The sequence below is a fragment of the Onychomys torridus genome, chromosome 12, assembly GCF_903995425.1.
Source record: "Onychomys torridus chromosome 12, mOncTor1.1, whole genome shotgun sequence".
Lineage (NCBI taxonomy): Eukaryota > Metazoa > Chordata > Mammalia > Rodentia > Cricetidae > Onychomys > Onychomys torridus.
This window is the reverse complement of record NC_050454.1, coordinates 12961810-12977037: the sequence shown is the minus strand read 5'-3', so window position 1 is coordinate 12977037 and position 15228 is coordinate 12961810. Positions and strand designations below refer to the sequence as shown.

General features: G+C 45.0%; 1 protein-coding gene across 1 annotated transcript; it reads right to left on the bottom strand.

Annotated features, from left to right (window-relative positions):
• Nucleotides 1-469: 469 nt before the first annotated feature.
• Dynlt2b (dynein light chain Tctex-type 2B) lies at nucleotides 470-14351 on the bottom strand. Its single transcript, XM_036204038.1, has 5 exons — nucleotides 14139-14351; nucleotides 11934-12067; nucleotides 7780-7849; nucleotides 6120-6183; nucleotides 470-978 (listed from the first exon to the last, which is right to left on the bottom strand). The coding sequence occupies exons 1-5, from the start codon at nucleotides 14258-14260 to the stop codon at nucleotides 931-933; spliced, it is 438 nt and encodes a 145-aa protein (XP_036059931.1). The 5' UTR covers nucleotides 14261-14351; the 3' UTR covers nucleotides 470-930.
• Between the last annotated feature and the right edge of the window lie 877 nt (nucleotides 14352-15228).

Below are 15228 nucleotides of genomic sequence, written 5' to 3'. Positions count from 1 at the left end.
GAGAAGGAACTTCCTTCGGTGGAGGATTTTGGGTTGTGAGATTTGTGCCATAAACGGGCGACAGATATCGTGGAGCTGGAGTTACAGGCCTTTGAGCATTTTTATGGGTGCTGGGACCTGAACTCCGTTCCGCTGATAGAAGAGTAAGCCTCTTAACCACGGAGCCATCGCTCCGTCCTCTTTGTGGGGCGGGAGGGTGGTGGTGGGCTTGTTTCGGAATTAAAAGTAACTTCATCAGACAGGGTCTTACACAATTTCCCGGACTGGCCTGGAACTTGCTATGTATCCCATACTGGCCTTGAACTTGCAGTGGGCCTCTTGCCTAAGCCTCCAGAATGCAGGCATTAGCCACCACACCCGGTGCGATTTTGTAGATGTAAGGGAAGTGGGTACATAAAGTTACAAAAGAAAGATGGGAAAAACAAAACAAAAAAACTTTACTGCATTTGTTTGTTTGCACTTTTTACTTGAAGATAACCAAGAAGAAAGAGGATGGGCAAACGTGTGCATCTGCTGAGGTGCTTCCAAGTGATTAAAATCTGACACACACACACACCCCTTTAAGTTCAAGTGGGTATTTGGACACGGCAGATAAAATGGCCCAAATAAGGGCAGCTAGCTGGAGGAGACACAAGGGCCTCTCTGGGGAAGATGGTCATCACAAAAAATAGTACAGATTGTAGCCAACACAGGAGTCTCCAAATTTTAAGGGGTTCTACTTGACATACAACTGGAAATTTCTCAGACCCTGACACTAAACAAATGTAGTAAGAGCTCAGATAGCATAATAAAGTCAAACCATTAGGTGTATAAAACCTAAACAACAGATTTTAGGTGCCAAAGTGCCATCTTATTTTTATTTGGTTGGGATATTTAACAATATGGAAAAGTTAAGGCATCTTCGTAGTCTCAGTCACTCCTTCCAAAGATTCAATAGTAGAAACAACCAAACGCTGCTACAACACAGAATAAGCTATCCTAGAAAACATAAAAAAGACAGGAAACAGAAATCCAGGATGTTAGAGCTAATGAGAAAGTAGGTCAACACAGGCAACTGAAATTAACTAGTGTTATATACTAGCATAAACATACGAGACCTTTGTTAATTTCTCTTTTTTAACTTTTTCTTCTATTTTTGGAAAATCTTGATACATAAACCAAAAGGCTTCAACATAGACAAACTTGAGATGATCTTCCTGTCTCAGCCTTCCAAGTTTAGGGATTACAGGTGTGACCCTCCATACCCTTCCTTTTTGTCAACTTTCAATTATGAAGATTTCTTCCTTTAAAAACAATGTTTCTAAGGAGCAGCTATAAAGTTGTTTTCCTGAGGATACCTACAAGACCGCTTGCCAGAAGGTAAGTAGGGTAGGAGGGGAGTTAGAAGAATGGATTAATTGAAGCAGTCTATTTGCATGTATGGAAATGCCAGTAAAACCCATTATGCATAATTAACATGCACTAATCTAATATTTGAGGTTGAGGAAGGAGGACAGAGAGTGGGAGGTCAGCCTCTGTAATTACATATATATATATAGTTAATTATATAATTAATTATATATAGTTAATTATATATGTATAATTAATTATATGGTGTGATGGTGTATGGCTTTAATGCCAGCTCTCAGTATACAGAGGCAGGATCTGAGCTCAAGGCCAGCTTGGTCTACATAGAAAGTTCCAGGCCAGCCAGGGTTATATCTCTTGTCTTAAAAAAACAAAAACCAGCTGGGCAGTTGATCCCAACACTCTGGAGGCAGAGCCAGGCTGATCTCCGTGAGTTCGAGGCCAGTCTGGACTACAGAGTGAGTTCCAGGAAAGGTTCCAAAGCTACACAGAGAAACCCTGTCTCAAAAACAAAAACAAACAAACAAAAACAGGCTGGAGAAATGGCTCAGTGGTGAAGAACTCCTACCACTCTTGCAGAAGACCTAAATGGTTCCCTGCACCCACATCAGGTGGCTCATAGGGAATCAATCTGATACTCTCTTCTGACCTCTGGGAGCACCTCACATGAACATACCCACAAAACACACACACACACACACACACACACACACACACACATTTATATATACTTATAAATAAATAAATATATATATATATATATATTTAAAAATAATTTTAAAGACAGACAATGAGGTAAAATAATGGAAGATAGATAGATAATCAGATTTTTAAATTAATGTGAATGAAACTTTAGGTAATGCATACTCATTATCCAGAGCAACAACTATAGAATACTATGTAATGGTATCCTAATATGGACAGTAACAGCATATTATCATCTACTCTGGATAGAGAAGACAGCTTCACACATGCTAGGCAAGCTCTTTGAACTTTTTACTTTGCAACGGGATCTCACTCAATTGCCCAGGCTAGTCTTGAATACATTCTTTGCTAAGTGAATCTTCAACTGAAGATCCTCTTGCTTCAGCCTCTTGAGTGCCTGGAACTAGAGGCCTGCATCACCAGGCCCAGCTTTCCTTGTTCATCTTTTAGCTTACAGTTAAACTTGTTAATATTTCTAAAAACTTACTACAGGAGTTCTAGCTGACTTAGCAATTAATGGCTGTCATACCAAACTTACTCCAGCCGGTAGCAGTGAGGAAAACAAGCTGAACTCAAGTACCTAATTATCCGCCAGAAGCCAGTCCTTTGGCGGGCAGCCTCCAGTTCTGTGGTGGGTGGGTGTGTTCTAACAACAGCACATCTGGCTGGGTGTGTGTGTTCTAACAACAGCACACCTGGCTGGGTGTGTGTTCTAACAACAGCACATCTGTGGTGGGAGACTTGTTCAGCTTTGTTTATTTGCATTTATTCACAGAGCGACACTTTGGCTTTGTCTGTGGGGGTTTGCAGGGGTGGTTTTGGAGGGTTTTCAGATAGGGTCATATGTAGTCACAGCCTTGAACTTCTTATCCTCCTGTCTCCAATTCCCAAGTGCTAAGATCTGAGGCCTGTACCACCACATCCACTTTAGAATGACGCTTTTGTAAATCCTGGGAACTAGCAGGAGCATGTGGAAAACCTTCTACAGACTGAGAATCACTGATCCAAACTTTGGCTTATTGATCAGAATCTACTTGCAAAAGGCCCTGGCATCTATACTTTTAAAGTAGTTCCCTCAGTATTAGGAAGCCACACCCATCTCTGGAAAGCCTACTTTCTAATATTCATATGCAATCTCAGAATAATCCAGTGATGTCAATCAAAGTGATGCAGATGGAAATGGACCCCCTTCCTTGTTTACACAGTTCAATTCCTGTTCTGCTCTGCTAACCACGACTCTACTACTTACAACCTGGGATGACTTTAGTATGGTGATTTCTGGAAGTAAGTATCAAAGTAAGGTAGCTAGAACACATGTACCAATAACTTACCGATGTTTAAATGAAACCTTTCTGTGCTTGTTTGTTTGGGGTGTCTTGTGTGTATGTATGTTTGCTTAATAATTTGTTTTTAATTTTTGAGACAGTTCTCATATAGCCCAGGCTAGCCAAGGATGATTTTGAACTCCTGATACTTCTGTCTATACAGCCTCCCCACCCCCAGATGCTGGGAACATTGACATACACCATTATGTCCAGTTCAGCAAAAGTGATAGGGGAAAGAAAAGATAGATGGAGTACTTTCATATTCTGTATTATAAAACACATTTGCACTTTATATTATAGAAGGGAATCTGCATATATGTGTTAGCACAATACACCATTAATTGTTTTCGTTTGTTTACTTTTTGAAACAGGGTCTATGTATCCCAGGCTGTTCTAGAACTAGACTATAGACCCCGCTGGCCCTGAACTCACAGAAATCTGCCTGCATCTGCCTTCTGAGTGCTGGGATTAAAGGTGGGCACTATACTACCCAGTTAGCTGTTCTCCCCACTCAGTTGAGGACCAAACTAAACCCCCCAACCCTAGTTGTTCTTTTAAAAAAAAAATCTATTATTTGTGTGTTTGGGTGTTTTGCCTGAATTTATGTCTATGCACAACATGCATGCGGTGCCTGTTGAAGCCAGAAGAAGGTGGTGGATCCCTGGGACTAGTGTTACAAAAAGTCTGGAGCCACTGTGTGATGACTAGGTATTGAACCCGGGTCCTTTAGAAGAGCAGCCAATGTTCTTAACTGCTGAGCCATGTCTCTATCCCCTAACTGATCTGAGTTAACCCTATCCACATTCCAGATGCCCCAGAGGAGTATAAGGTTATTATCAACATAAATTACTTTTACTCAGTATTTGAAGTTCCTGAGCCCATATATCAACCGAATGAAGTAAGCATGTAAGGTATGTATGTTAATGAAAGACACAGACATCACAGGTCTCCAAAACATGGTTGAGCGCCTAATTAGAAGGGTAAGACTGAGCTCCAAAATGATTGACTGTCTTTGTCTCCTACCCAGTCCTGTTTCTCCCTGTATCATCTGCTCTTGAAGAGGAGATGCAAGGCACACTTTTGAGGATGCTGATCTACTATCATCTCAGATTGCCAGCTCTCTGAAAAAGCACAGAGATTCAATTCCTGTTTCTGTTCGCTGGCACCTGTGAGCAGCCAGGCAGAAGGAGCTCTGGTTTTCCAGTTATTTCTTTTTTTACAGCTCCTTTTGTTTCTATTTAGTTTTGAGAAGTGGTTTTAAGATAAAGTAGCTAATTTTATTATCAAAAGAAAGTCATCTTTGCTTATAGAATCTTCATCCAAATTCTTTTGTAGCTCAGTGAACAGATGTAGCTCAAATGAACAGATAGTTTTAAACTAAGATAATTATTACTCTCATAACATTATCAGGACTGGGTTTTTGGAACACAGTGATTTATGGAGGGGTGTGGTTTGAAAGAAAATGGCCCCCATAGGGAGTGGCACTATTAGGAGGTGCGGCCTTGTTGGAGGAAGTGTGTCACTGTGGAGGCAGGCTCTGAGGTCTCTTTGGCTCATTGTGACAGAGCTAACCTCCTGTTGCCTGAAACATGTAGGATTCTCAGCTCCAACACCATGAACTGCCTGTATGCTGCCATGCTCCCCACCATGACAATGGACTGAACCTCTAAACTGTTGTTTCCTTTATAAGAGTTGCTGTGGTCATAGTGTCTCTTCACAGCAATGGAAACCCTAACTAAGACAGGAGGTTATGATGGTCAGTCTCCACTATCAGCTTGACTGCTGGAGAGTCTGTGGGAGCATTTCTAGAGAGGTTTAACTGAGGATCAGAGACCTGCCCTGAATATGGGCAAGTCCTCCTGCTACAGTCCCCAACTGCCCCTGCTGCCAGGCCTCCCTCACAACAATGGATCTACTGCCTGACCTGGAAGCCAGGCTCAACCTTTCCTCATTAAGTTGCTTCCTGTCGGTTTTTGGTCTCAGTAATAAATAAAACAAGTAGCTGATATGGTGGATAAAGGTTTTGTTTTTGGGTTTTGTTTTTGGGTTTTTTGTTTGTTTGTTTGTGTTTGTTTTTGTTTTGAGACAGGGTTTCTCTGTATGGCTCTGGCTGTCCTGGAACTTTCTCTGTAGACCAGGCTGGCCTCAAACTCAGAGATCCACCTGTATCTCTCTGCCTCCTGAGTGCTACATTAAAAGTTTGTGCCACCACCATGTGGCATGCACACAACTCTGCTATTAGAAACCAATTTAACATATTCCTGCTTTAAGTAGAAGTGTCAATGAATTCTGCTTATAGTTTTTCACAAATAAATAGTAAAATTTAAAATAAAACCACTGATGTTGGGCAGTAGTGGTGAACACCCTTTTTTTTGACCAGGCTGGCCTCGAACTCACAGAGATCCGCCTGCCTCTGCCTTCTGAGTGCTGGGATTAAAGGCTTGTGCCACCACACCTGGCTCAATGGTGTACACCTTTGATCCCAGCACTAGGGAGGCAGAGGCAGGTGAATCCCTGAGTTCAAGGCCAGCCTGGTCTATATATAATTTCAGGATAGCCAGGGCTACACAGAGAAACCCTGTCTCCAAAAAAAAAAAAAAAAAAAGTTTCAATAAAAGTACCTTATCCAGAAATCTAAGAGTGTGTCTCAAAAATACTACAGTACCCTCCTTTTCAGCAGTAAGCTGATAGACAGTGGCCATAGGTCCCCAGACAGGAGAAAGGAGTTTCTCAAAGACTTACATTCATGAAGACATCATGGGTGTAATTGTCAGTGTCTGCATCCCAGAAACACCGAGCAGCCATGCTGAAATGCCAATGAAGATGGTTAGCAGTGCCCGTCTGAACCATACCTCTGCCATGAGCAAGTTCACTCCCTACACTCTCACAGGCCCACGCTTCCAAACCCTCCCATGGCACATGGAGAGAACTGTGTTTGTAAAGCAAAGTATGCTGGGCAAGCAGGAAGGTCAGGAGTCACAGGTGAGGCTGCTTGCAGCCAGAGGGGAGGCGGCCAGGGCTCCAGCCACCTCAGCATCCCAACGGGCTGCCTGACAACTACAGGGGTCAACCTCTCCAAGTCTCCGGTACTCGGAGTGGCTCTCCATTATAGATTACGTCAGCTAGGACACTTGTGGACTTTCCGTGGGCTCAATTTCTGCAGAATAATGGGAAAAGAGGTTGTGCAAAGGTCCCAACATAATCTACTTCATCCACCCTGGTCATTTGTAGAAACCTATACAAGAAAGGGACAGCTCCAAGCAAGAATTCAGTTTTCTGACTGGACCAGCATTAGGAGGCTCAAAACTGTGAAGCCAATATTTGGGAAGCTGTGGAAGGTTGCTACTGGAAAGACCAGAGCAACAGAGATCTGATTCAAAAACAAACAAAAGCCAAGTACAGTTTTGCAAGCCTGCAATCCCAACACCTGGGAATCAGAGGCAGAAGATCTAGAGTTCAAGGTCATCCTCAGCCACAAAATGACCTTGAGGCCAGTCCGGGCTACAATGAGACCCTGTCTCAGAAAACAAGACATAACTAGAATTTGAAAATACCCTTAGGGGCAGTAGGGCTATAAATACATCACACTGTATTTATAACTAATAAATGTAAATCGAAGAATAGTCTTTAGTTCCTGTACTTAGGCATATAATGAAATTTTAGATGATAGTTTCTGTTTTTTTCTTTTCTTTCTTTTCAAGACAGGGTGTCTCTATGGTTCTGGCTGTCCTGACACTCACTATGTAGACCAGGCTGGCCTCAAACTCACAGAGATTCTCTTAGCTCTGCCTCCTATACAGTGTCTTGAAAGGATGGAGGGAAGGAACTTGTGCAGCATGGCATAAAATGGAGGTTAAAAGGCAACTACCAAGAGCTGGTCCTCTCCTTCCACTAAGCTGAGTCCATGGGGCAAACCTGGGTCATCAGGCTGGATGGCAGGTGCCTTTAACTGGTGAGCTGGCTCTCCAGCCTCCCAGGACTTTTTGGATTTGTTGGGGCTGAGACTGTAGGGAGGTGGTAGATAGATCCCTTACTTCCTATATGTAAGGCTTTAAGTCCAACATCCCCACCCCACAGACTGCAAACCAAATGATGTGGATGGTCAGGATGTCAGAGTCAGGCCCTGCTGACAAAGGGCTGCTAAGTAATGCTGGCATGCAAGCACATCCAAGTCCAGAGCATGCAACAAGAGTGTCATGACTAAGGTGACTCTAAGGACTCCAACCTTGGAACCCACCCAGACTGCCAGCCTTGCTATCCCATTGCCAGAACCTCTTCAGTTCACGGCTGCATCTGTTAAACCGTCCTTCTTCTTGCAAAGACAAGGGCTTACTGGATTATCTCTCCACACAATGGGCAACTCCCAAGAACACAGATATGACAGGAAAGACCATCTACTCACAATACTCCTTCACCCCTCTGCTCTCCAATCACTACTTGCACCACCATTTTGTACCGGTCGTACCCCAATTCTAGAACAGAAAAGAAAAGGAGGTTATGTCTATTCAAGTATGTAGTCAAATGACCTACTGAACACAGATTCTTCCAGAATAGACATAAGCACTCAGTCCACGGGTACTTACGGAGTACAGTAGTGAAGTTAGGGGTCCAAGACCTAGAGATGAAGTTACCTATAAAGTTACCAAGCAGTAAACCCTTGGCGCCTAACTTTCCCTTTAAATGTCTCCAGTCTGTTAAAGGGGTGCTCTCAGCTGTCAGTCCGTTGTAAGGTGAGCTGAGGCATGGTATAACAACACACAAAGCTCCTAGCTAGTGCTGGTACAGAAGGGTCTTTAGTGAACCTTGGCTCCTTTCTGAGATTACCCTTCAAGTTACGGAAATAAGAAAATATTCTTCTTGTCTTGGGGACCAGAGAGCTCATAACAGAACTCAAAGGTAGACAAAAAATAACATTTATTTCAGGAGTGGCATGTACAAGGTGTATCAGAGCTGGGAATTTTTCACTGTGTTGGGGGGAGGGAGGCGCAAGATCAGAAGAAACTTCACAGAAAATGTGCTAAATAGTAAGAATTTGCCAGGTAAAGAGAGTCTTCATTCTATGGAGAGGGAGTAACAAACACAAAGTCTTGAGAATGGGGCTGGAGAGATGCTCAGAGGTGCAGAGTGCTTGCTGCTCATGCAGAGGACCAGAGTTGGACTCTCAGCACCCACATCAGCAGCTCACAAGCACCTCTGTCTTCAACTCCAGGGACTATGATGCCCCGTTCCACAGGCACACACATGCATAGAAATTAAAAAATAAAACTAGGTAGCTGGTGAGAACAGGGGGTCTTCAGGAGACTAAGCTACGCATTAAGGTGGAGAGAAAGAAAAGGGAGGAGGAGGAAGAAAAGAATTGAACATGTAACCAGCACTCAGGAGGCTGCAGGAAGAGGATTTCAAGGTCAGGACAATAACCTGGACAAACGACCTGAGGACTACAGATGCCGTCCAGGGGCAGCTTCAACACAGTTCTTAGGAAAGAGCCCCAGTTGTTGTTGTGTCTGTTACTGTTGTTGGTTTGGTTTGTTAGAGCAATGAACTCAGTGCAGCCCTCGCTGATCTCACACTCTTATTAATCCTCCTGCCTCCTGAGTGCTGTAACTACTGGTGGGCACCACCACCCTGCTCTGCAAATTGTTGTTTTCAGAACACTGCACCCTCACTGAGGTTCCCCCTTCTCTCTGAATCCCTAATGGCACAGAATGTAAGTGGCTCACTCAATGCTTGCCTGCAAGTATATATATGCAGCATACACATGCCTGGTGCCCATGGAGGCCAGAAGAGATCTGGATCCATTGAAACTAGAGTCATGAACTACCATGTGAGTGCTGGGATCCAAACCCGACCTCTGCAAAAGCAGCGCGTGCTCTTGATCACTGTGCCAGTTTTCCAGCCCAAAATATTCTATTATAGTAAGAGAAGAACTTCAAGAAGCTGCATGTAAATATGTAAAAATGCACTCAAGAGTATGAGGCAGGAGGATCACCCAGTGTTTGAAGCCAGCCTGGGCAGAGGAAGACCTATCTTGGAATAAAATAAAGAAATAAAGAAAAATACAGATATTTCGCATGAATGGAAAGTAACAGTTTGAGTAGGTGACTCTAAGAACTGCTGAGTAGCCGGCAGAGGCAGGCAGACCTCTGAGTTCGAGGCCAGCCTGGTCTACAGATTGAGTTCCAAACAGCCAGGGCTACACAGAGAAACCCTGTCTTAAAAACAAACAAACAAAAGAGAATACTGCAAAGGGTAAGCTAACTGGATGCCTTCAAAGTATTCCCAACTGGCGGATTTCCTTCTCGGTGTTATTTATAGTTGAGGCACTGGAGCACTGGTTCATTTCAGCTGGCTCAGCATGACTGTGTCTGTGATATAGCAGCACAAATATTATAAATATGTGCCCAAGTACTTTCTTTGGTAGTGATTGAGTCCCCTAAGAGAAATGTCAATTAATATTGACTGTGTCATCAGCACTATACCCCAGTGTTTATTTCTACGCACGTGTACCTCTTAACCTGCTGTTACTAGTAACACCTCCTGTTCTCCATTGAGTGTGCACACTCCAGAAGAAATGCAGCCTTATATTTATCATGTAAGTATTGCAATACTAAAGACACTGTGAGTGTTTTGTTTGTTTGTTTGTTTGTTTGTTTTGGTTTTTCGAGACAGGGTTTCTCTGTGTAGTTTTGGAGGCTGTCCTGGATCTCGCTCTGTAGCCCAGGCTGGCCTCAAACTCACAGAGATCTGCCTGCCTCTGCCTCCCAAGTGCTGGGATTAAAGGCGTGCACCACCACCACCGCCTGGCTGCCATTTTCATGTATTAGATGAAAATGGAATACTGTTTTGAGAACAAATCCTCCACTCTTACAGATGGCATCAATGGAATAAAAATGGTGACGTTACCAAATAAAATGAAAAGACAGAAAAAATAAAAAGGAGGTGAGCACCGGGTTTGTGACTGTAACTTGACAGTAGAACACTTGCCTGGTACACGGGAGGCCTTGAGCTCCACCCCCACAGTACAAAAGGGGATGGCACAGATAGAAGGAAGTGACTTTTCTGATGGTGTAACATTAAAAATATGGCATGATGGCACGTCCCTTTACTCCCAGCACTCAGGTGGCAGAGGCAGGTGAATCTCTATGAATTCCAGGCCAGCCTGGTCTACAGAGCGAGTTCCAGGCCAGCAGAGCTACATGAGACCCTGTCTCAAAGGTGTTTGATAGCAAGAGACAAAAGCGCAAACTGTATTGTGTATATGTTGGGCTGAATAAGAAAAGCAGTTAAGGATTAAGCAAGAAGTGGGCCTGGGACAGCCTGGAGGGTACTCAGTCCAGACTAACAATCTCTAGTGGGCCTGGGACAGCCTGGAGGGTACTCAATCCAGACTAACAACATATAGTGGGCCTGGGACAGCTTGGGAGGGCACTCAGTCCAGACTAACAATCTCTAGTGGGCCTGGGACAGCCTGAAGGGTACTCAATCCAGACTAACAATCTCTAGTGGGCCTGGGACAGCCTGGAGGGTACTCAATCCAGACTAACAACATATGGTGGGCCTGGGACAGCCTGGAGAGTACGCAATCCAGACTAACAACATATAGTGGGCCTGGGACAGCTTGGGAGGGTACTCAATCCAGACTAACAACATATAGTGGGCCTGGGACAGCTTGGGAGGGTACTCAGTCCAGACTAACAATCTCTAGTGGGCCTGGGACAGCCTGGAGGGTACTCAATCCAGACTAACAACATATGGTGGGCCTGGGACAGCCTGGAGGGTACGCAATCCAGACTAACAACATATAGTGGGCCTGGGACAGCTTGGGAGGGTACTCAATCCAGACTAACAACATATAGTGGGCCTGGGACAGCTTGGGAGGGTACTCAGTCCAGACTAACAACATATAGTGGGCCTGGGACAGCCTGGAGGGTACTCAATCCAGACTAACAATCTCTAGTGGGCCTGGGACAGCCTAGAGGGTACTCAGTCCAGACTAACAATCTCTAGTGGGCCTGGGACAGCCTGAAGGGTACTCAATCCAGACTAACAATCTCTAGTGGGCCTGGGACAGCTTGGGAGGGTACTCAATCCAGACTAACAATCTCTAGTGGGCCTGGGACAGCCTGGAGGGTACCCAATACAGAATAACAATCTCTAGTGGGCCTGGGACAGCCTGGAGGGTACCCAATACAGACTAAACAGTCTACAGGCTGGTGGGGGAAAAGCAAGCAGTAATGAGGGAAAGGAGGTCTTTCTGAATATCTGGGTTTCTTGGACATTGGTTCCCTATGATGCTTTGGTTCCCTATGATGCATAATTCATGTCCTGGGTTCAAAGATGGGGCAGGGTGCCAGGTGGGCAGTGGTGGCCCATGCCTTTAACCCCAGCACTCAGGAGGCAGATCTCTGAGTTCAAGGCCAGCTGGTTTAGAGTGACTTCCAGGACAGCCAGGAATACACAGAGAAACTGTCTCAAAATAAAGGGGGGGGGGACGGGACAAATGAGTAGAACTGGGTGCTTGAAGAGAACATCAATTCCAGCTAGAGCCCATGTTACCTTTTAGTTTATCTTTAATGAGTTCTGATAGATGTTTTGTGAGATGAGGCATTTCATCTGGAGAATATTCAGCGCTTGCCAGTTCCTCCTTGAGCACGGCATGTATGCAGTCTTTAACCACAGAGGGTCTAAACCTAAGTCAAACAATTTGAGAATATCTAAATGTTAGCTCAGAACCCCAACATGCCTTCACATGTCAGCCTTTTTGTCATCAGTAACCTTAAAATACTGTATGTAGCTGGGAGGTGGTGATGCACACTTTTAATCCCAGCACTCAAGAGGCAGAGGCAGGCATATCTCTGAATTCGAGGCCAGCTTGGTCTACAGAGTGAGTTCCAGGACAGTCAGGGTTACACAGGGAAACCCTGTTTTGAAAACCAAAAAATAAACAAATAAATGAACTACTGTATCTAGGGTCTGGGGATGTAGCTCAGTGGTAACAGACTTGCCTTGCATGCCTGTGGCTCCGTTTTCAGTCCCTAGCGCTGCCCCCGCCCAATATTGTCATTTACTGCTTTCCTTAAGCTCTTCTTTCTGTCTTACATTTATTTTGTGTCATGGCCTCTGTGGGAATCGGCTTTCCTTTCACTACCTAGGTCTCCAGGACCAAACTCAGGTCATCAGGTTTGAAGTCAAGTGCCTTTACCAGCTGAGCCATTTCACTGGTCTGCTTAAGCTTTTTCTCGCTTTTTTTTTTTTTTTTTAATGATTTTATTTATTTGTAGGCCTGTGTGGATGTATGTGCACCACATGTAATGCTTGGTGCCCTTTGAGTTACAAACAGTAGTGTGCTGTCATATGGGTGCTGGGAACAAATCTGGTACTGTGCAGGAGCAGCAAACGCTGTGAATCACTCTCCAGCCCCTGCTTATGCTCTTTCCGTTTTTCATAAAATACTAAGCCTCTCTTCAGACAAGTCCACATGAACTCATAGGATCGTTGGTACATATTTGTTACTAACCGCGATCTGCACTGTTCACAAGAGAAACACAACTCAGTGTCATTCTATACATTTATAACATTTACTGAGGTAACTGAACATACATTTTTATATATCCATGGGAAATTGCTGCATGAAGTTGCTATCACATATAGTAGGACTAACTCTACCTTTGGAAAAAAAGATGTATTTATATTTTATGTTTATAGTGTTTTGTTTGCATGTATGTCTGTAGAAGCCAGAAGATAGCATCTGATCCTCTGGAACTATAGTTACAGATGTTTGAAAGCTGCTATGTGGGTGCTGGGAACTGAACCCCAGTCCCAGCCCTCTGGAGTAGCCAGTGCTCTAAACCACTGAGGCGTGTCTCCAGCCCTTCACCTTGGTTTCTGAGGCTGGGTCTCTCTCTCACTAGGACTTGCAGGTAAGGCTGGGACGGCCAGGGAGTTCCAGAGCCTGTTTCTCCAAAACTGAGATCATATTTCCACCACTGGGATCACAATATGTAATGCTCTTTAATGGTTACATACAGGAATTGAACTCAGGACTTTATGCTTTCAGAGCAAGCACACGACAGACAGAACTATCTCTAAACAACCCACCAATCTACAACCTCTCCCCTCTGAGAATTAAAAAAAAAAAAAAAAAAAAAATCCTCTCTTGGGCCCCAGTGAGATGGTTTAGCTGGTAAAAGCCCTTGCGGCCAAGCCTGAAGACCCGAGTTTAATCTCAGGACGCACATAATGGAAGAACAGAACAGAATTCCCACAAATTGCTCTCTGACCACAAGTGCACAGTAGCATGCGTGCACCCTACACACAACCCTTTTTCTTTTGTAAGATGAAGTTAGTGATGGATCCTGCAAACTTAACTGACGGCCCTCTTCTAGCAACCAATTGGGGTGGCGGTCGATGCCATATGGGAGGGGCTCTGTATAGACTGCACAAGTCGCGCGCCAGAAGTAAGCGTATCCCGGTACAGGTGAGCACGCGGTAACTCTCGGAGTACCGCCTCCAAGTTGGCTGTTTCCAGCCTCTATTTGTCCTGTCCCCGGTGCGCACCCACTGAAGCCTCCGAGAGGTCAACCTCTCCCACGCGCTAATCTAGAGCTCCCGGGAAGACCTGCCAATCCGCAGCAGCGCTCGCCACGTCCGAACGCCAAAGCCCGCCCAGCCCCGCCCCTCTCCGCGTCTCCTAGGCGACGCTGGATAGCCGGAGCCCGACTCCTGACCGACATCGCCCTCCGTGCCCCGTCCGCTACGCGCCTTTGCTGAAAAATGGGCCTCAGAATATAGGTGTTCTCGGGTTCCCCCGAGTTCCTGTCGGCATCGAACAAGCCCTCGGCGGTGCCGACCGATAAGGACGGGCCGCGGGTGGACGCGGCCATAATCCGGCGTCTGGATCCGGAGGATGTCTAGAGCGAGGCCCGGGCGGTTGCTGCGGCCCCCAAGTCCCGGAGTGCGTCTCCAGAGCAACGGGTCGCTCACGTGACATGCCATAGCCCCGCCCCCTATCTGCGCCTGCGCACTGGCTGAGTCTAAGAGTAGGGCATCTGCCACTCTCTTGCAGCCAGCAAGCAGCCTGACCAAACCCAGCCTAACTTCCTTTTGTTTCCTGTTTCTGGGTTTTTGTTGTTGTTGTTGTTTTTGTTTGTTGTTGTTTTTGTTTTTGAGACAGGGTGCATGTAGCTCAGAGTGGCCTCGAATTCGCCAGTAGCCGAAGGTGACCCTGAACTCTGACCTCCACTTCTCCAGGTTTGCCATAACGGGCATGCACCACCGTGCGAAGTCTTATTCTGGAGCTAGAACTCTACCGAGTCACATCCATGCACACTGTCCCTTCTGGTTTTGGACAGCTTATGAGTTAAAAGAAGGAGACATAAGGAGAATATATATATATATAATTTTTGTTTTGTTTTCTGAGGCAAGTTTTTTTAATTGAAAATTTTTAAGATTTATTTATTTATTATGTACACAGAAGAGGGCACCAGATCTCATTACAGATGGTTGTGAGCCACCATGTGGGTGCTGGGAATTGAACTCAGGACCTCTGGAAGAGCAGTTGGTGTTCTTAACCTCTTCTCCAGCCCCTTTAACTGAATTTTTTATACACTGTATTCTTATCATGCTTTTCCCCTATGCCAATTCCACTAGGTCCTGCCCACCTCCCTATCGGATCCGAAAGAAACTAATTCTCTAAACTCCAAAGGGCAGAACTCCAAATATCCAGAAACGAGCTCAAGTTGGACTACAGGAATTCTGGTTGTGAGATAAAAGCCGGCATTCCTCAGGAACTTGTGAAACGGATTCCCTTACCTCTGGCAGAAAGGACATGTCTTCCCAGGCTCTTATCAGT

Bases quoted from the DNA above. Each gene is read 5' to 3' on its own strand.
- Dynlt2b (XM_036204038.1), bottom strand. From the start codon at position 14,260: ATGGCCGCGTCCACCCGCGGCCCGTCCTTATCGGTCGGCACCGCCGAG. The intron at 7,850-11,933 runs GTAACATGGGCT...TTTCTGTTCTAG, and splicing joins CATTAAAGATAAACTAAAAG to AATTGGGGTACGACCGGTAC. The intron at 6,184-7,779 runs GTGAGTAGATGG...TTGGCATTTCAG, and splicing joins CAGAGGGGTGAAGGAGTATT to CATGGCTGCTCGGTGTTTCT.